At 50.2% G+C, this 19,890-nt stretch overlaps 1 protein-coding gene and 1 pseudogene across 1 annotated transcript; one reads left to right on the top strand and one right to left on the bottom strand.

Moving 5' to 3' along the window:
- Positions 1-403: 403 nt before the first annotated feature.
- LOC129083451 (tropomyosin alpha-3 chain-like) lies at positions 404-1,186 on the bottom strand (annotated as a pseudogene).
- Positions 1,187-6,443: 5,257 nt separating this feature from the next.
- MUC3A (mucin 3A, cell surface associated) lies at positions 6,444-12,837 on the top strand. Its single transcript, XM_054589162.1, is given in 13 exon segments — positions 6,444-6,612; positions 6,615-7,139; positions 7,227-7,415; positions 8,388-8,503; positions 8,616-8,674; positions 9,517-9,665; positions 10,094-10,157; positions 10,494-10,658; positions 10,869-11,008; positions 11,086-11,238; positions 11,512-11,564; positions 11,729-11,984; positions 12,798-12,837. Coding segments are annotated over 12 exon segments (1,824 nt in total). The 3' UTR covers positions 11,771-11,984; positions 12,798-12,837.
- Positions 12,838-19,890: the final 7,053 nt, after the last annotated feature.

Below are 19,890 nucleotides of genomic sequence, written 5' to 3'. Positions count from 1 at the left end.
TAAGGCAGACTCATAACCCTTTTCTGCCTCTATGGAGAGGGCAGTATAGATTAAGCTGAAAAATTACCTTCTAAAAATGAGAAAGGGGTTAGATTACTGCTTGAGAACGATGGAATCACAAATGGTTGCTATAACAACCAAAAAGGTAATTACAAAATGTGTATATCACAACATGCTTTTAAAGACACTTTGCATTGTGTTGACATTCCCTAAATGTCCCCAAAGGTGCTCAGCCTCTATTCCAACCAGAATCTCTGGGGAGAGGCAGAGACAGTTTGGCAAAAAAGACATTAGGGGGAGGGGGTGGGGAGGAAGTGAAAGGAGAAAGTAGGCTTCCAGGTAAAGATCAGCCCTCAGTTTAAGGTTCAGTTTCTGCCCCATGTTCCTCAGAGGGAGTCAGAGTCAGAGGGAGGAGAAGCAGTAGCAGGGCAGGACTGGGGCGCTGTACTCATTCCGGTCTCATTCCGGTCAAGCAGAGTCTGTCCAGCATCCTTTGTGAACAGAGCTGTTCCTCTTTGGTGCACTTCAGTTTATCATCCAAGTCATCAATTGCCTGTCTGTTCCAGCTTGCCTACCAATCTCTCAGCAAACATCCTTGAGCTTATCAGTAAGAATCTTTATCTCTTCCTCATATTTGTCTTCTTGAGAGTACTTTTCTTCAGCAGCACTGAAGACAGTTTAGGGTCTGGTCAATTAGTCTGATCTGCTTATCCATCTCTCGGCAATGGGACTCTGACAGCTCAGCTTGTTCCTCTGTGAGTTCCAGGTCCCCCTCAATAATGACCAGCTTATGAACTGCCTCTTCATGCTTCCTATCCTCCTCTTCTGCAATAGGCCTAGTTTCTTTGAGTTCGGTTTCCTGGAGTTCCATCTTTCCTTCATCTTTTAAAACTCAGTTTTCAGTACCCTACATACCTCTCTCGCTCTCATCTGCAGCTTTCCCGGCTTCCTCCAGCTTTTGTAGGGCAGTAGCCAGGCTCTCCTGAGCATGGTCCGGCTCTTCTTCAACCAGCTGCATCTTATGGTTCAGGGAGACCACCTCCATTTCAGTTTGTTCCCAGGCCTGCCTTTCTCCTTCCACTTCCCGCTGGAGGCACTGGGCCCTCTCAGCTACATTGCTGGCCGCCTGCTGCTGCAGAATTTGGATCTTGTGTTTCACCACCTCAGTAGTGGCGATCCCAGCCATGGTGCCCACCCGGATCCTGCTTCCATTCAGTTTCCTACCTTCTCTGCTTTGTGCTGCACCTGCTCCTCTCTGCTAGTAATCTTATTGAAGATTTCTTGTAAGTGACATTTTGCTTCTCTCTTGCTGCTTTCAAGATTCTTACCCTGTCTGTGTCTTTTGAAAGTTTGATTATAATGTATCATGGGTCTCTTTGAATTTATCTTATTTGGAGTTTGCTGAGCGTCTTGGATATTTATATTCATGTATGTCACCAAATTTAGGAAGTTTTCAGTCAATATTCCTTCATATATTTTGTCTCTCTCTTTTCTTGGAACTCCCATAATGTGATGTTGGTTGGTTGTTGATGTCCCACAGGTCCCTTAGGCTTTTTTCCCCTTCACTCTTTATTCTAAATTTCTGTTTTTCAGACTCAATGATTTCCATTGTTCTGTCTCCAAGTTGTAGGGTTTTTTTCTTTTGCCTGCTCAAATCTGCCTTTGAATCCCTCTAGTAAATTTTTTATTTCAATTATTGTACTTTTCAAATTCAGAATTTCTTTTTGGTTTCTTATGCTTTCTGTTTATTGATATTTTCATTTAATTTCATTCATCACCTTCTTGACTCTCTCTCTACATTGTCTTGCTTCAGGGACAGTTTCTGTTTATATTTTTTCTTTGAAGGGACCAGATTTTCCTGTTTCTTTATATGCCATGTGCTTTTTTTGTTGAACACTGAACATTTGAATTTAATAGTGTAGTAACTCTGAAAGTCAGATTCTCTTCCTTCCCCAGGGTTTGCTGGGGTGGTTTTTTTTATTGTTTATTTTGCATTTCTTTTCTCTCTCTCTCTGTCTCTGTCTGTCTGTCTGTCTCTCTCTCAATTGTAGGCTGTCTCTGTTCCAAAGATCAGCATGAGGTACAAACTAAAGTCTTCCCAAGCTTTTTCTCATCCTTTCCCTGGGTATGCATGGTCACTTTCTAATTTTTCCCATGAATAGTTATTTTTGAATGCCCTGGTCTTTAATTTCTGATTCTTAAAAGGTGGGAAAGGGAGGGGGAAAAAGGTGGAGGGAGAGGAAAGAACACGAGCCCTTTAAATGACTTCTAGGGGAGGGTGAGGGGCTTGCAAGAATTGGGACAGGTACAATAATGGTGGCTAGCTGTCTTTTTTCTTGCACCTTTGTTATCAGAAGCAGCAATTAGTGATTAGAGCACAGACCCAAGATATTAGGAATACGTGGTCCTTTTTGCCTACCCTAGCTCCCATAAGCCACGGGCAAGCTGCTTCAGGAACACATGCACAGCTGCCTACCATGTGGCTGAGAGTGTGGGATGGGTAGTTGCTGCTGTGCTAAAGCTGACATTCACCAACATTAACTGCAACTCACTCTCTTGGTCTTCCCCTGGAAGTTGGAAGCCTTCAACAGACTCTAGAATTCCAAGAGCAGTTACATCAGAGAGATTCTGCAAATGGAATTGTCCTCTAGATGCGGAGATGAATTCTTTGTGTGTTGTACCCCACCAAATTCCTACAATCCTCCTCTCATTATTTTTTAATTACCTTTCAACACATAATATAGTCTCCAAGTAGTTGACAAAGCCAGACACTAGATAAAGTGGTAAGGACAGATTTTTAATCAGTAATATACTATTGCAATAGGGAAAAGAGTCCAGCATGAACTGAACTCCACTTTGATTTGCCGAGGTAAGGAGGCATTTTAAAGGTAGAGTGAGGGAATAGGGAGGTAGCTAAGCAAGGGCTCAGTAGAGTTGGGAAAGTGAAAAACTACAAAAAAGGGAAGGGCGGCTGGTCCATGTGAAACTCATCTAGGTTTGCTAAGTGGTTTACTAAAGTCTGGCTCCTACTCTCTCCATGGGCTGGGACAGGGGCACCATCGCCAGGTGTTGTCTGGAACAGTCAGTTATTGTGGCAGCCTTGAGCTTTCGGAGGCAGGCACTTTAAGGAGGGCTAGCATCATCCTAGGCATGTGGCCTTGAACGAGTAGAAACTAAGTTAGTGTTTGCTCAAGTTTTTATAAGCCAGGTTTGAGGCTGAGTTGAGAAGAGGGCTCAGAGGATCCTGGCTAGAGTTTGTTCAAGGAGCTAACCTTTGTTAAAGTAAAAACTACAGGTAGAGCCTAAGTTCTCTATCATTCCTAACCTTCGTTCTTTCATGCTTCTCCGAGCTCAGCTTGCCCCTGTTATTGCGGTAGGTGAGCCTCTTGACAAATTCTGAATGCACTTAACACTTACACACACGTGTGTGTAAATATATATTTATAGGAAACATATATGTATATTTTAACAAAAGTGTGTCTACTGGTTTCACTGAACAAGACATCCGAGGGTCTTTCCATGATGGTATCGTTCTTTTTGATTCAAGCATAATGTGACTTTCCATAGTCATTCTAGTTTCCCTGCTGAGGGTTGTTTCTAATTTATATCAGAATTGCAATAAACTGGATGGCAACAAACATCTCATGAATGCCTCCTTGAAGTGTTTCTTGAACACAGAGATGAAATGGGGAAATTACTGGGTCCTTGAGTGTGCATTGAAATCTTACGAGATGCCACCAAATTGCATTTTTAAAGCAGCCCAGCCCACTTACATTCCCACCAACTGGGTAAGAGTGTTTATTCTTCACACTTTCCCCAACAGATTGGAATCAAACTTTCTGATAGATGTTAATTGGCTGAGTCGAAACTAGTCATTTTGTTTCCACTGGCCATCTGCATTTCCTTTTCTGGGAGCCAGCCCAAATCCTCAGAGAGTAAAATGACTTCTGATTGGATTCTGCATTGCTCCCATGGCTTCGGCCATGGGGTCAGAGTTCCAAGGTCCTGCTAAGGGCAGGATGAAGAGAGGGAGGAACGAGTGGCAGCAGGAGTGAAGGAGAGGGACGTTCCACCTTTCTCCTCCGGAGCTGGAATAGAAACTAAGGAGAGGCTGTGAGAACCGGCCCCAGAGTCCAGAGTGCAAAGTTTTGGCCAAGTGTATTCTCCATCTGGTTTTGCTAGTTCTTGGTGGGGGGAAAGGGAGGGGAAAGGCAGTGTTCTAGGAACTGCTATGGGTAGGCCAGCCAGGTGGAGATAGGGATAGGAGAGGGTGTGTGTTGGTTTGTCAGCAGCTCTCCCAGGGTAGTACCTCCTGGGCTCATCTTATCTTCTCTGAGTCACTTACCACAATAATAAAGTCAGATATGGGGAGAAGAGGGAAGTGGGGTGAGGTGGGGTAGTGTCCAGGAAAAGGAAGAGACATGCTCAACCCCCACTCTCAGCAGGGGAGGCAACCACAACTTCCAGTTGGAGCGGGGTGCTGCTGTGCACACTGTGGCTGCCTCCCTGCTTGCTGTCCCCTGAGCTGGTGCCTGCTCTGCCCCCAGCCCGTACCACAATGAGCTCATGCAGCTACTTGGGCTCCTCAGCCTCATAATGATGCTCAGGGCGTCCCTGGAGGCCACAGGTGAGGGGGTGAGGTCAGTGGGGGGAGGATTGGGGAGACCCTCCTGATGTCCAGGGCAGGGATTTTGGAAGGGGTGTTGGCTCTGAGGCCACAAGGGAGGTTGGGGAAGGGTTTCTTAGAGCTATCCTGCAGGGTGAACTGAGGCCAGGGGAGGAGAGGGAAGTTGGGTCCAGCTGGCACTGCTCTCCGCCAGCAGGCTATAGGGCCCTGCGCCTGAACAGGAAGGGCAGAAATAACCTCTTTCCGGAACATTGCTCTCTCCCACTTTGACTCAGGTTTCGGAGATCCCTTTCTCTTCTGTCAAACACTGTACCTTGGACTCTGTCCTTCCTTTTACTTCCATCTCTGCCACTCTCCTGTGAGTCCCTCCCTCTTGCCCCTGGGGCACTTCATCTCCTTGGGGTGTCTCCTTGGTCTCTGGTGCCCCCTCCTCCAGTTCTGCCTCTAACTCTTCCAGCCCCACTGGGCCCATGTTTCTGGGCACAGGTGTCATTGGCAGGGCTGGGGTGGGGGATCTCTAAGTGTGAATTGTTCTCAAAGAGTGGCTCTGAGACCAGCTGGTGTTGGGCCCTGGGTCTTTTCTCTCCCACCTCTCAGGAACCAGCAATTTCTCTGCAATTACCTTCCCTCTGCCTCTCAGTGTCTGCTCCTGACCTCCAATCGTAGTCCTTCCAGACCCAGAGGCCCACGCTTCACCCTCTCACTACCCTCCAGGGAAACAGAACCAGAAACAGAAACCGCTGACACTACATCTACAGGTGAGACGACCGACACAACCTCTTACACATTTACCCCGAAAACCACACTTACCCCTACCAGGGATGATTCTACCGAGTCTGCTGCGACACAGATAACCTCTGCTCCCACGGTGACGTCCTCGGTCACTCCCGCTAAACAGTCAGTTCTCTGACACCCACCAGCTCTGCTCCAGTGACCACCGGTACCTCGACGTCCACCACCAGCGCACCCCCGTCCTCTACGCAGGCCTCAGCCACGCAGTCAGGGCCCACCGTCCCCTCAAACACTAGCCCTGTGTCCACCTTGATCACTGCACACTCTACTGCCAAGGCCACGTCCAACCCCACACCTCCCGCTCCTACTGTCACCACGGCCACGACTGGAACCACCACTTCTGCTGACACTTGGGCCCCTGCCACCTCCACCACAGCAACCTCACTCCCTCCCTCCACTGTGGCAACATCCATGGCTGCTACTGCCCTTGGCGAAACAATGCCCACCCTGACTGCGACTCAGGCCACTCCAGGTATCAGTACTTCGCTGGGCTCCTCCACAGGAGGCACACCCACACCCACAGTCGCCCCATCTGCCCCCACCTCGGGCACCGTGCACATACCCACAGCCACACCCCCGCCTTCCGTCAGTACTGTAATGCCTGCCGCCACCTCGACGCGGGTCACCTTCCCAACCGCAGGCACCCCCGGGTCCTCGACCTCTACGGCCAAACTCACCTCGGCACGCGTCTCGTCCACCAGGCCCGCCACCCCCACAGACACCCACCATCGCGTCATCCCCCGCCACGCGCAGCACAGGAACAGCATCATACAGCCCTCCATTCTCTGTCAGGAGCACTAAGGATGAGTCTATGCCATCTGAAACTTCAGGTACATTTTCAAGTGTTTCTTTCACAGCCTCTCTTCCTGCAGTAAGTACGTCTACAAATGCAATGATCACTTCTTCTATTACCATTATATCTTCTTTAACAGCTGAAATAACAATGTTGTCTTCTGTCTCTTCTCCCAGTGCTACTTCAATGCCAGCCACTGACTCTACATTTTCTCCCCATTCCTCAGTCACTATGATAAGCAGAGGTTCCTCCGTCACTTCTACTTCATCTGAAACTACAAAAACTTCATCAACCTTGTCTTCTCCAATAGCCTCTTCTATTGAAACAACTCCAACCATTTCGATTAACCCCACGATTCCATGTCCAGAATATATATCTGTTACAATAGTGCCTACTTCTCCACCACTCCAAGTATAGAAATTGATCCAAATAGTAAAGTTACTTTTGCATCCACTATCCCATTACCAGTCTTTACCTCTACTACTGAGGTGGCCACCACCTCTCCTAGTTCCACAGCTATGACAACTGTATTTCCTACACATATGGACACTTCTACTTCAGATCTGGAAACTGACCCCACCAACATCATAACTGATTCTCCTAATTCTATCAGCCCTGGGACTGTCCCTGTTGGCACAGTTTTGATGAGCACACACACACCCACCAGTGGTACTTGGATGAGCTCCTACTCTGTCACCACCTCAGCTGTGCCCCGCTTCACTAGCCTCCCACTGACCATGAAACCAAGCAGCAGCTTTCCAACTGTCATGAGGACGTCAAGCAAGTTGACACACCCCAGCCCAACCACCTCCAGGAATCCAGAGACATCGGTGGCCACCACTCAGACTCCCACCACTTTGACATCACCCCGGACAACTTTGACCACTACTCAGATGCCCATACAGTCTACACTGACCACCACCCTAGGTTGGACCTCCTTTCCCCCTTACCGAGTTCCCATGTCTTCAAGGTCTGGCTCTACCCTGAACTTCCCTTTCTTTCTATGCTACCTAGGCAGCCGTGACAACGGTGGCACCTGGATACAGGGATGTTGCTTTTGCTCCTCGGGGTTCTCTGGGGACCACTGTGAGCCGCAGGAGATGAGGGGCCAGAATGGAGGTCAATGGGATGGCCTCAAGTGCCACTGCCACAGTACCTTCTCTGGCTCCTGGTGTGAGTTTGCCGTGAAACAGGTGGAACTGAGTGAGTCACCAAGAGTCCTGCCCTATGCACTTTCTCCTGAGAGGTGCGCCTGACTCTCCCTGGTCCCAGCCCTGTGGTTGGCCTGGAGTCATCAATCCCTTCATCCCTGCCTTTTCTCCCAAACCTTCTCTTATCCCATCTCAAGCCTCCTCTCTTCCCTCACCTCCAGAAGGTGGCTGAGACCACAGTCCTTCTGGGGCCCACCCCAGTCTGGGCTGCTCAAAGCTATATTAGTTTCTAATTGCTGTTGTAAGAAACTACCACAAACTTAGTGGCTGAAACAACACAAATTTCTTATCTTACAGTTCTGTAGATTAAAAGTCCAATGTGGACTTTGCTGGGCTAAAAGTAAGGTTTTGGCAGGGCTTCATTCCTTTTCAAAGACTCTATTTCTTTACCCTTTCTACTTCTGGAGCTTCCACATTGCTTGTCTCAAGGCCCCCTTCTCTCCATATTCAAAGCCAGCAACATTGTATCTGTGATTTTTCTTCATACTCACATCTTTCTCTGACCAGTTCTAACTTTTCCTGCTCCCTCTTCCACTATTAAGGCCCTTGTGATTATACTGGGCTCACCTGAATAATTTATGTTGATCTTTACATATTTAAAGTCAACTGATTAGTAACATTAATTACATCTATAACTTTGATTTCTCCTTGCCATGTAACGTAACATAGTCATACATTCTGAGAATTAAGACATAGGCATCTTTGGGAGTCATTATTCTGTCTCCCACTGGGGCAGATAAGGGAGAGACCAGAGACCTGACTTCTGTGCATCCTGACTTCATTCTTTCCCCCATCGCAAGACAGCTCCTCCCAGAATTCCTACCACTCTCCCTCTTGCTATTCAGTCAGTCCTCAGAGAACATGGAGAAGGGCCATGGCAGGGACCTCTGGGGTGGGGTGGTGATGGTGATGTCAGATAGGAGTAGGTGGTGGCACGATTAGAGCAGAGCATTAGAGTGTGCAGAAACGGTGGACGCTGAAGCGGGCATGGAGGTGTCTGTCCAACAGGAATTCACGCCGGGGCCCAATGACAACACTTCTGAGGCCTACATGGATTTCAGCAACACCTTCAAGAATCAGGTGAGGGGAAAGGAGGGGACTCAAGGGTCCTAACCTGGAACTGAGCTTGGGCTCCTGGGTGACCTTAGTTCTGGAGGTTTAGACATGAGCCCAAGGATCCTTGGCATTTCAGAGGAAGAATGTTTACTGAAACATGCAGGGGTTCAAGGGTGTGGAGATCCTCTCCCTGAGGTAAAAGCCTCTTCTGGGGTCGCACAGATAGTGGTAGATGGGGGGACTGGGTGCAAAGAAATGCTCGGGAAGCCATCCCTTGGTTTTGGAAATCATCAAATTTCATAAAGAGAAGGATGAAGAGAGTATGCAAGGGAATCACTCAATGGAGGACTTTTTAAAAAATCCTTATGCAAAGATATATATACTAATTTGAGAGAGAGAGGAGTGGAGGGAGGGAGACAGAGAGATAGATAAATAGATAGAAAAACATCAATGTGAGAGAGAAACATTAATCAGTTGCCTCCAGTAGGTGCCTTGACCAGGGATCAAACCCACAACATTTTGGTGTATGGGACTATGCTCCAACCAACAGGGCCATGAGGGACTTTAGAGATCATTTTCTGGGATAATTTCTCTGTAAGAGGGAAACCACCGCTACTTTTTTTTAAATGCATGATAAGTAGAGGGATTGCATGGGACATGCAGTGAGGTGGTGCATGTGGGCTGGTGGGAAGGCTGGTGTATGGACTGTAGCAGGTCTCCTTCTGGCTGGCATCTGGCCTGCTGGGTGGGTCAACATAAGCGAGGGAGAAAGTCCAGGATGGCCTGGTTTGGTAATGGCTTGTGGCAATGCGAGAGAATGGCAATCATTCCTTGTCCTGCCTTTCCAGACTGACCACTTCAGGGATGCTGGCAACTCCTTCTGAACATAATGTCTGAAATCCCAACTCGTTGCCTCTGCCCCCCGCTTCTTCCCAACACCTGTGTACCTGTGGTTGGTCCTGGAGGTGTCCACCTAAGGATCTGCGCCCCAGGCCTGGGCACCTTTTAAGGTCCCCTGATCCCCTTGACCCCCTCAGAAGTGGAAGCATTGTGGTAGACTATCTGGTCCTGTTGGAGTTGCCCTTCAGTGTCCAGCTGGAGAATGAGTATGAGAAGGTGAAGACGGCCCTGAAGGAGGAGCTCCGGAATGGCAGCAAGGACCGGGCCAGCTGCCTGAACAACCAGAGCGAGTTGAGGCTGTGGGCCTTGGGCTGGAGGGAAGAGTCAGCGTCCCAGTCACCACGTCAGCATGCTCCAGTTCACACAGGGGTCTCCTGGGTTCATGTGCCAACCTTGTGATACCTCCAGCAGGTTTTAAGAAGCAACACAGGTCCACAGCCAACTGGGTCAAGAATGGGGCTAAGGAGGAACCTGACAGAACCTGGGTGCTGGGGAAGAGACCCCTTGACAGTTCTCAAGGTTTCCAGGACAGCTGAAGACCCCTGACCAATCATGGATGATGAGGGAGGCCAAAGGAGCCTCCCCTGGCAGCCCATGCACACATGTTCCTTGCCGGCAGAGCCCTTGCTGCCCTTCACTGTGCTGGCGCTGCTTTGCTGGCCCACAACCCTTGACCCTTCCCCTCAATTCAACCTGTGCCTGTGTCCCCCCCAGCCCTGTGTTTTAAGCCTGACTCCATAAAGGTGAACAACGACACCAGGACGGAGCTGACCCCGGAAGGGAAGGGAAGGGCAAAGGGCTAAGTGGCCCCGGGGTACCATGACTCCTCTCACCAGGGACATCTGCCCAGTGAAATTCCCTGGGGAGCATGGAGAGAACTTTTGGGGAGGCATGTGAGGTAACCCTGCAGTACCGCCCTTCCTGGGCAGCAAGGAAGGTGAGAAGGTGAAGGTGTTAGGGGCCTGGCCTGCTCCTCCCTCATCTGATCCCAAGGTCTACCCCCTGGCACCCCACTCTTGGAAATGGAGTCCTGGCATCCATTTTCAGAATGACGGTAACAAGGCCCCTGCGTTGTGGAGGAGGTCCTTGCCTGTCTCCGCCCCCCTACCCTCCCAGCCATCTGTGGCCGCGCCGCTGCCCAGGGTCATGAGGGTTTCTACTTTCCTTTGGTGGAGGAGAACCGGCTCCGCTGCGTCACCAAGAGCACGCCGGGCGTGGATGGCGCAATCTACTGCAGCCAGGGCCAGTGCCTTCTAGAGAAGAGCGGTCCGGCTTGCCGGTGAGGCCCGCCCAAACGCGGGAGTCCCGCCCACAGCCCGCTGGGTCTACCAGTCGGCCCCGCCCAGCCAGGCCCCCCAGCCCCTCTAAGCCACATCCTTTCGCCTTAGGGTGGAGCCCCGCCCACCTGCTAGCTTCCGCAGGGTAAAGGTGCTGAGTGACCCTGCCGGGGAGGTGGTGAAGGTCTGTGACCTGTGAACGCCTCCTCCAGCTGCTTCTCCACGAACACGCACTGGTTCCTGGGCTCGCGCTGCGAGGTGTCCGTCGCCTGGAAGGCGCTGGTTGGGGGCCTCGCGGGGGCCGCGGCCCTGCTGCTGCTGCTGTTGGTGGCATTCGGCGTCTTCGTGGTGGGCCCCGGAGGAGGCGCGGCCAAGGTGGAGCCTGGTGAGCGTTCTCGGGGTGGGGGTGGGGGTGGGGGTGGGGGTGAGGGTGGCAAAGGGGTCTCAGGCAGGGCAGCCCTGCTCTGACCGCATGCGCCCTGATCAGGTGCTGGGACGATGACGACAGGAAATGGTTCCAGATATGGGATGAGGACTCCGTGGGGACTTTTACAAACTTGGGCTTCCAGGACGACACAACAGGTGAGTCCTGCCCCTTGAGGGAAGGAACAGGGCCTTCCCTGGGCACCACTGCCTCCTGGACAGGACTCGAATATCTCCCTTGCTCAGGACAGACATACACCTCCCGCCAGGGAGCTTAGCTCTCTGTTTGCTCCGCCCTTCCTGTGGAAGATCCAGTGTCCTACACAGGCCACCCCAGCAGGGCAGGAGTAGGGGCACAGGAGCTGCCTGGGCCCTGCTTGACTCATGTTTCCTTGCCTCCCTGTTTTCCCCTTCCTCTTTCTCTCTCTCTAGTCAAGGAAGAAAACGTCCATGTGGCCTTGGAGAATGTGGACACCAATATGAGGGTGAGAGGGCAAAGGGAGGATGGGTGGTAAGGAGCTCTCCCGGGCCCAGCTCCACAGACTGCCGGCCACGGGGCTGAGCGAGGACCGGGAGGCAGAGACCTCCCAGCCAGCCTGGGCAGGGCGGCTCCCTGTTCTCCCTCCCTCCCTCACACTCTCTGTGGCAGGTACACACCCAGAGACCTGAGGTGGACTTGTCCTCGCTGTGAGCCCTGCGCTGTCCCTCTACACTGCCCCAGAGAGCAGGAAAGAACCACCTACACTGCATCCATTTCAAGAGATGGTCCGGGTCTCATGCAGCTCAGTGTCCTGGTTTCCTTGGGCAAAACCAGAACATCCTCTGACACCTGTCTTTCTCCACCTTGGGTGAAACTTACCTGGAGACTGAGTTCAGACCCGGCTCCACTGTCGGACCTTGGGCAAGTCAGTAACTTCTCTGAACCTGTAAAATTAGTATAGCATACTTGTTCTAATACCTTGTACAGTTCTTATGAAAACGAGAAGTGCTCAGTCCCTTCTCGGTCCCGGTGCACCTTCCTGTGTCACCCCCCATGCTTAGATGGCTTCCCTCAGATCCTAAGTCCCCACATCCTTGGCTGGGTCTCAGGCCCTTGGCTCCGTTCTCCTGTGAGCATTCCTACTGCCTGTTCCTCACCCTAGCCCTGTAGCCAGCCTGAAGCCCATCCCAGCCTCCTTCCCTCCTTATATAGCTCCCTGCCCTATGCCTTGCTCCCATTCTTAAATCATTTCCCCCTCTAAACCCACTTCTTACATCACTCCTTCCCCACATCCCAGCCCCCAGCCTTAGTCTCCTCCAGTGTCCATACTCTCCCCTTCCCCACGCTTGTACCTTCGGCCCTAAGCCCTTACTCTCCACCCGGTGCCCAGTCTGATATCTTCCTTCCTCCCCCACACCCCTGTCCTTCGATGGTACAGGTGTGCTCACCATCTTACACCCTGCGCTTGTATTCCCCAGGCTCTGGTCCCCTATGCTGGGGCTCCATCCCTTCCTCTCCCCGCTAAGGATCTGGATTCCCATGGGTGGGGGATTGGGACATGGGTTTTCCCAAGCCCTCAAATGTGAGGGGAAGTGGGACCCTTAAGGGAAGCTCCCTCAACCCCCTCTTCCTCATTTCCCTCATTTTCCCTCCCCTCCTTTACTGCTTCACCCCCCTTCAACCCCCATCCCAGCTCCTCCTTCTTACCCTCTTTCTGCTCCCACCCCTGTCTCTGCAGTAACCTCTGAGGCCAGAAGGTCCCAGCCTCCTGAGCAGGAAGGTCTCTTTCGGGGCAGGAAGTCTGCAAGTCTCCAATTCTCCCACGGAACACAATATAACATTTATTGTAAAATATGCTGCTGTGTCTTTCTCCTTCTCACTCCCTGGGGCCTCCACTTGGTTGGGGAACAGGGACATCTGGAGATGTTGTAGGAGAGCCTGGGAAAGCTGGTTTCTCCCAGTGAGGAAGGAAGGGGCCCCTCATAGGGAACATAGAGATTGGGGGGCCCATTGTCTTAAGGACTGGGAAACCCCTCCATCAGCAGTACGTGGGGGCCGGTTGGGCTTGCTATCTGTACTCTGCCCTTCTTGACATTAGGAGCTTAGGGCTGAGTCGGGGAGGTGGGTAGCCCTGACTGGGGGAGCTGCGGTTTGTACCAAGGGGTAAGCTGGGCCTCCCAAAAGATCTTGAAACTTGAGACTCCCTAACCCTGGGTGGCAGACACACTCACACCAGGGCCTGCCATGCCTGGGGCTTGGGCCCTTCTGTTCCCCCTGCTGTGGGTGGCCAGGCCTGCTGAACTGGAACTGAGGGTGATCAGAGCTGACAGTGTGAGGTTCTTTGGGTGAGGGTTTGGAAAAGGTTCCTGGGACCTTTTCCCAGGACAGTCAAGGGACTGGCAGTGACCAGCGGTGACGATCAGGACCGTAAAGCCATAAGTGTTAATGGTGTTAATGGAGAAGCACCCAGGGGCCAGGCTGGTGGTTGGGAGGCTCTGGGGGAAGGTTTGCACTACTTTGGAAGCGACCGGCTTGAGGTGGAGGATGGGGAAGGAAGGCTGGAGGAAACAGGGGACTCTCGGGGGTTGGGGTGGAGGGTCCTTCACTCAGCCTGGCCTGCTGCTGGCTGCTCCTTCCAGGGTTTGTCTCCCCCTCCCTCCATAGTCACCTCTCCCTGGCATTTCTTGGCTCCTGCCTGTTGGCAATCATCATACACCCACAGCTCTGGCTTCCCGTCCCTCCCTCTGGCCCTGCCCCACCTATGTCTCTGGCTTCCTGGCAAGACCCTGGCTGTGGGTGGTCAGCTCTCTAGGAGTTAGAGCTGGAGATGATTAACAGGCTGCTCTTTGTCCAACTCCTTGTGGTCACTAGGCACCACCCACCCAGCCCCAGTACTGCACCCCCACCCTGGGCCAGGCATTGTCTTTCCCCAGGACAAAGGTCCCCAGGGTCCTTTTTATAGGTGTCCCTTCCCTGGGAGGTGCACACTTCTTGGTCCCTCCTGACAGGCGAAGAGCCTGCAGCCAGGGCCCTGCTCTCTGGGAGACGCCGGTGATTTTGTGTCTTGCCACTGGCTCTCTGGCTCTGAGCACTCACACTGCCATGTCACCTGGTGAGTGAGACCCAGCCTGGCCCAGTGCTCCCTGGTGGTCCTGGCACGTGCTGGCCTCGGGCAGGGCTGCAGCAGGTGGCTGGCCTTCCTACTTCTCACCTCCCTCCCTTTGCAAAGTATGGGGCTCCCAAAGGGCTGGATACCAGCCACGACCTCCTCCTGCCTTCGAGAGCGTTAAAGCGATCACCCTGGAGCCCTGTGGGTGCAGGGGAAGAGGTGTGGCCTGTGGTTGTAGAGGTGATGGCCAGCACCAAACCCCTGGCAGAGGGGCTGAGTGGGGGCTGAAATCTACCCCCTCTGCTCTCCAGGCTTCCCCTGGGAGAACAGGGACTTTGTCTTGACTTAGACAGTGGTCTCTGCCTGCCTTATCTTGGGGGCTGCTTCTGCCAGCGGGCCAGGTCCTTCTGACCGCACAGAGGCACTCACTGTCCAGGCTGCCAGCCCTGGCTGGGGAGGGAAGGAGTCCGCAGGCATGTGGTAGCTCCCCTGCTTGCCTGGGGAGAGCCTCAGGGACCCCTGGGAAAAGCCCCCTCTAATTAGAAATGGCTGAAAGGCTGAAGGGGAGACAGGCTCTGGGGTCCTTGTTGAACCTTGTCAGGGCCATTTGTCTGGGAAGTGACTGATTACGAGCTGATTTCCAGCGGGTTCTCTCACACAGAAGACACTCTCTTGATAGCCCCAGAGACAGGGAAGAGCTCTGCGGAAGGGGTGGGCAGGGCAGACACCGGGGCCAGGGGCAATGGGGGACCAAGCCCAGGGCCCCAGGGAGAAGAGGCAGCGCTTGAGTTGAAAGACCTGAAGGGTGTGCGGGGAGGGATGGTGAGTGGGCGGGGTCTCTGCAGAGGGAACATCGGCCCTTAGGGTCCACCTCGTCAGCGTGCCAGGCGCTGACATACCTCCTTTCCCTTACCCAGACTTGCTGGGCAGGAGTGGCGCAGGCCAGGAGCAGCTAAGGGGAAAAGAGCAAGGGATGTTGGTATAAAGTGTGTGGATTTAGGGACGTTATAAAAATACATTAATTACAGCTATATTAACTTTAAGGTTAATATAGGAAGTGGTGGTAGGGCAGGAGTGGGGGCGTCAACCTTAGAAGGGGCCCTACCTGTCCCCACTCCTTGGGCAAACTCTGGGCGTCTCTCTGGCCAACCTATCTGAGAAGAGGGATGGTGGTGGTGGTGGTGACGAGGGTGAAGGGCCCAATAGTCAGCAAGCGCATAGTCTCTGTGTGTCCAGCCATGAGTTAAGAGCCAGCCACCCTCAGAAGTAAAGGCTCCTCTTCCTAAGGCATTGACACAGGTGAACCCATTAGCATGCAAGCGTCAAGAAAAACATCTATGATAAGTGCAGAGAGCTGTCAGGGGTGGGGAGGTAGGACAAATTCCAAGGGGACTCCAGAAAGTCTAATGATTCCTGGAGGCCGCCTGCCCCGACTCGCAGAAAGCTCTGCTATTTACAAAGCCGTTTCAAAGCACATATGACTCTCACAAGGAAGACTGTGGAAGGAAATGAAGGCAGACAGGAGACTGAGGCTCAGGGAGCACGCGTGACCTACCCGGGGCCACACAGCAAATAATTAACATGCAGTTACCCCTTTAACACTAGGTTTGTGCTGCCCGGTCCCACGCGGAGGACCCCAGCCCTCTGCAACAGCCCCACTGCCTGAATGTATTCTGCGTGTCCAGGGAGGAGTTCAGACGTTGGGTCAGAGACTACCAGTGGCATCTGCAGTTTTCTTTGTTTCTAATCTGCACCCTCCTCTGGGTACTTCAGTTCACCATAAGAAATGATGAGGTTTTAGACAAGTAAACAGTAAGGAGAAAGAATGCCAGCGTGAGAAGGTAAGAAAAACACATGCATGGCTATGCAGGGGAGCCGAGGCGCGGGATTCCCTGCCTGGAAGACGACGGGACGTGTACTCCGTGGGTAGGAGTTTTGAGGGAGTAAGTTCAGTGGTGAGAGAGCATCTTTGGGTGACAGGAGCGTTAAAGCCGAGCAGGGGTTTTTAGACACCTGAGAACCATGTTAGGTGGGTTGCCCCACACCAGGGCGGATTTGAAGAGAAGCACTGAGAGCCATCCTCGCACGAGGCCATGAGGGTCCGCCGGGGATTCAGCTCCCAGGGAAACGGACAGGAAGATTCCATTTGATGTTGGGCTGTGAGGACACTGGGGTAGTCCTAGATCTTCTGTGACTGAGAATGCAGGGGCCTCTTTTTGGTGGTGGACTACGGCTTTCACGTGGGCCTATTGAGTTTGGGGTGACCATGGAGTTTCTGGGGGGAGCTGTTCTGGAGGCCAGGGGCTCAGCAGGGAGCACAGGAATAGAATTCTGCATTTCCCATAAACTGCAGGGCCACAAAGCCCGGACAATGCCAGGCCAACGTGGGACTTGGAACCTGTATCCTGTTTTGTGTACATAAAGTTCCAAAGTGCTCTTAGTCAGGTTGGAGAGGGAAGCTCCTCAGGATGGCTGGCAGTGGGGGACAGGGACTGTCCTGGAGGGGCTGGGGCAGGCGCTGAAAGGGGTCAGAGCTCTGCAGCCTAGAAAGGTGACGGTGGAAGCGGAAATGACGAACAAGTACAAAATCAGGAAGAATGTGGTAACGGTGAGAACAGATTTGTTCACAGTAGACAAGGGGGCCACTGTGAAACTTGTGTGATGTAAATTTAAAGCAGTTAAAAGCAAGTGCTATTTTATACTGAGAATAATAACCTTATTCATTCAGCAAACATTCCTAGGCCAGGTTGTGGGTGCTCTGGACAAGGTAGGATGAATGAAACAGCGTATCATTGAGTTTTTTAGGTGGAACCATGGGAACAGTACGGAAAGAAGCACAACTCAAGCCTGGTGCTGAGGCTCCGAAAGGGGCCCAGGATGCTGGAGGGTGTGGAGACGGGCCTCCAGGGCTGCTCCTGCCTGGGCTGATTGGGGAGGTTGCAGGGAGAGGTAGTTTTAGAGTTTGGTGGCTGTTGAGTAGTACAGGGAGAAAGTATTCATAGTTATTCAACGGTCTTAGACAAATTCAGAGCCAGCAAAGCCATACATAGTTATAGAGAGAATTAGAATATTGATTTAAAAATTCTCTGGGGTACAGCAAATTGGGAAGCTACACTACCCTGGCTATTTTATATATTATATATATGTGTGTGTGTGTGTGTGTGTGTGTGTGTGTATTTATTTTTTATTTATTAATTTTTAGAGAGGGGAAAGGAGGGAGGAAGAGAGGGAGAGAAAGATCAATATGAGAGAGAAACATCAATCAGTTGCCTGTCCTCTGCATGCCCACTTTCATGCCCTGACTGGGACCAATAGTGACTACAACTGTCTGCTCAGATTTATGTTAGGGCACCCAAGTTAATGAACATGTCCCAGTGTGCTCTGGAAGGGATGTGCAAGCAGAAATATATACTTATTTCTACATAACCATACAGATTTGTCAAAATTCATAGCCATACTACCAGCAATTCAACTCATCAATCGCAGTCAAACCCTCCCCCAAATTATCTGGTGACATCTTGTCTTCTAAATGAACAATAATATTATACAGAAGAGACACAGGTCTAGATAAAACTGTCCAAAAACTGTCCAAATCTATAGGTTCCCCTGATACTCCCTATATACCCCTGAAAAGTAAAGCCCTGTTTCAGTATCATGAGCTGCAGCTCTCTCTCAGCCAGGCTGGGACAGACTGTCACTAAACTCAATGACAAATTTGCAGACCACACTATCACCTCTGATTCTTCTTAATCCAGAGTCACCTTCAACCACACTTACTGAGAATGTGTCCACATCAAGTTCTGGAGAATTCTTTTTTTAAATAAATTTTATTGATTATGCTATTACAGTTGTCCCAATTTTCCCCCTTTGCTCCCCTCTGCCCAGTACCCCCATCCCCCCCCAGGAATCCCCGCTTTAGTTCATATTCATGGGTTGTGTGTGTGAGTTCTTTGGCTTCTCCATTTCCTATACTATTCTTAAATCCCCCTATTTTGTACCTACCATTTATGCTTCTTAATCCCTCCACCTTTTCCTCCACTTTCCCCCTTCCCCCTCCCAGCTGATAACCCTCCAAATGATCTCAATGGCTATGATTTTTGTTCATTTTCTGGTTGTTTGCTTAGTTAGTTTGTTCATTTTTTAAATTCAGCTGTTGATAGTTATAAATTTGTTGCCTTTTTTAAGTTCATGGTTTTGATTTTCTTCTTTTTCTTAAATAAGTCCCTTTAATATTTCCTATAATAATGGCTTGGTGGTGATGAGGCCCTTTAGCTTTAGCTTGTCTGGGAAGCACTTTATCTGCCCTTCCGTTCTAAATGATAGTTTTGCTGGATAGAGTAATCTAGGTTGTAGGTCCTTGTTTTTCATCACTTTGAATACTTTTTGCCAGTCCCTTCTTGCCTGCAAAGTTTCTTTTGAGAAATCCGCTGATAGTCTTATGGGAACTCCTTTGTAGGGAACTCTCCTCTTTTCTCTTGCTGCTTTTATGATTTTCTTTTTATCTTCAACCTTTGGCATTTTAATTATGATGTGTCTTGGTGTGGTCCTCTTTGGGTCCACCTTTTTTGGGACTCTGTGCATCCTGGACTTGTATGTCTATTTCCTTCTCCAAATTAAGGAAGTTTCCTTTCATCATTTTTTCAATTAAGTTTTCAATTTCTTGCTCTTCCTCTTCTTCTTCTGGCATGTTTCCCTATGATTCAGATGTTGGCACATTTGGAGATGTCCCAGAGGTTCCTAAGCCTCTCCTCGTTTTATTTTTTAAATCTTGTTTCTTCTTTCTGTTCTGGTTGAATGTTTATCTCTTCCTTCTGTTCTAAATCGTTGGTTTGAATCCCTGCTTCCTTCCCTTCTCTGTTGGTTTCCTGTGGATTACTCTTTATTTCACTTAGTGTACCCTTCATTTCTCCCTTTATTTTATTTTATTTTTTTGATCTGTGATTTTGTTTTTAATTATCCTAAGCCTTATGATCACATAATTAACAATTTTGTGTTCATCTATTTTCCTCTCCTTTAACCCTTCTAGTGAGTTGGCAAGAGCACCATTACCTATCACACGCATATATTAATTCTACAGTTGTTTCTGAATAGCTGTTCAAGACAATCCTGAATTATAACTTAGCCTGACTTCAAGAATTCACAAAGTCTGCTACTTTATCTTGTCAAAGCATTTGACCTTACAGATCTATAAAGTGTGAGAAGTGTTAAATATTCTGTATTTGATATTATACACAAACTACACTAAAATGCCTTTTATTAAGTTAAAGGCAATAGTTTAGATACAGGACATTTTAATTAAATTGGCATAGTTAGGACCAAAAAGATAAAATGGACACTGCCAGCTTATCTTCAGCTCTTGCCTTTTAACAGGCTAATGAACACAAGTTAAAACAGAAGCGAGTCTTGCTTTCCTAATAAACAGTAAAGGGATTTTCTCAGTATTTAAACATGTTTATATAACCAGTCACATAAATCTAAATATAAAACCAGCCTCCTACAGGTTTTGAGACGGCATTCACCAGCTCTGTGAAAAGTTCAGTGTTACAAACCAAGTCCAATCATATTTTTAGAAGGGGAAAATAGTGATAGCAGTTGCTGAACCAAAATTACCATCGAAGTTCAAAAAGCCGATCATATTCATTTAACCACCAGCCAGTATTTTATTTAAATCAGAATTGCCCAAAAGTAACATTCTGTCAGCCTTTCATGATCTAAATTCTGG

Source organism: Pteronotus mesoamericanus, unplaced genomic scaffold (genome assembly GCF_021234165.1).
Source record: "Pteronotus mesoamericanus isolate MK-2021 breed Mesoamerican mustached bat unplaced genomic scaffold, CSHL_Meso_final scaffold_167, whole genome shotgun sequence".
Classification (NCBI taxonomy): domain Eukaryota; kingdom Metazoa; phylum Chordata; class Mammalia; order Chiroptera; family Mormoopidae; genus Pteronotus; species Pteronotus mesoamericanus.
This window is presented reverse-complemented; position numbering and strand designations above follow the sequence as displayed.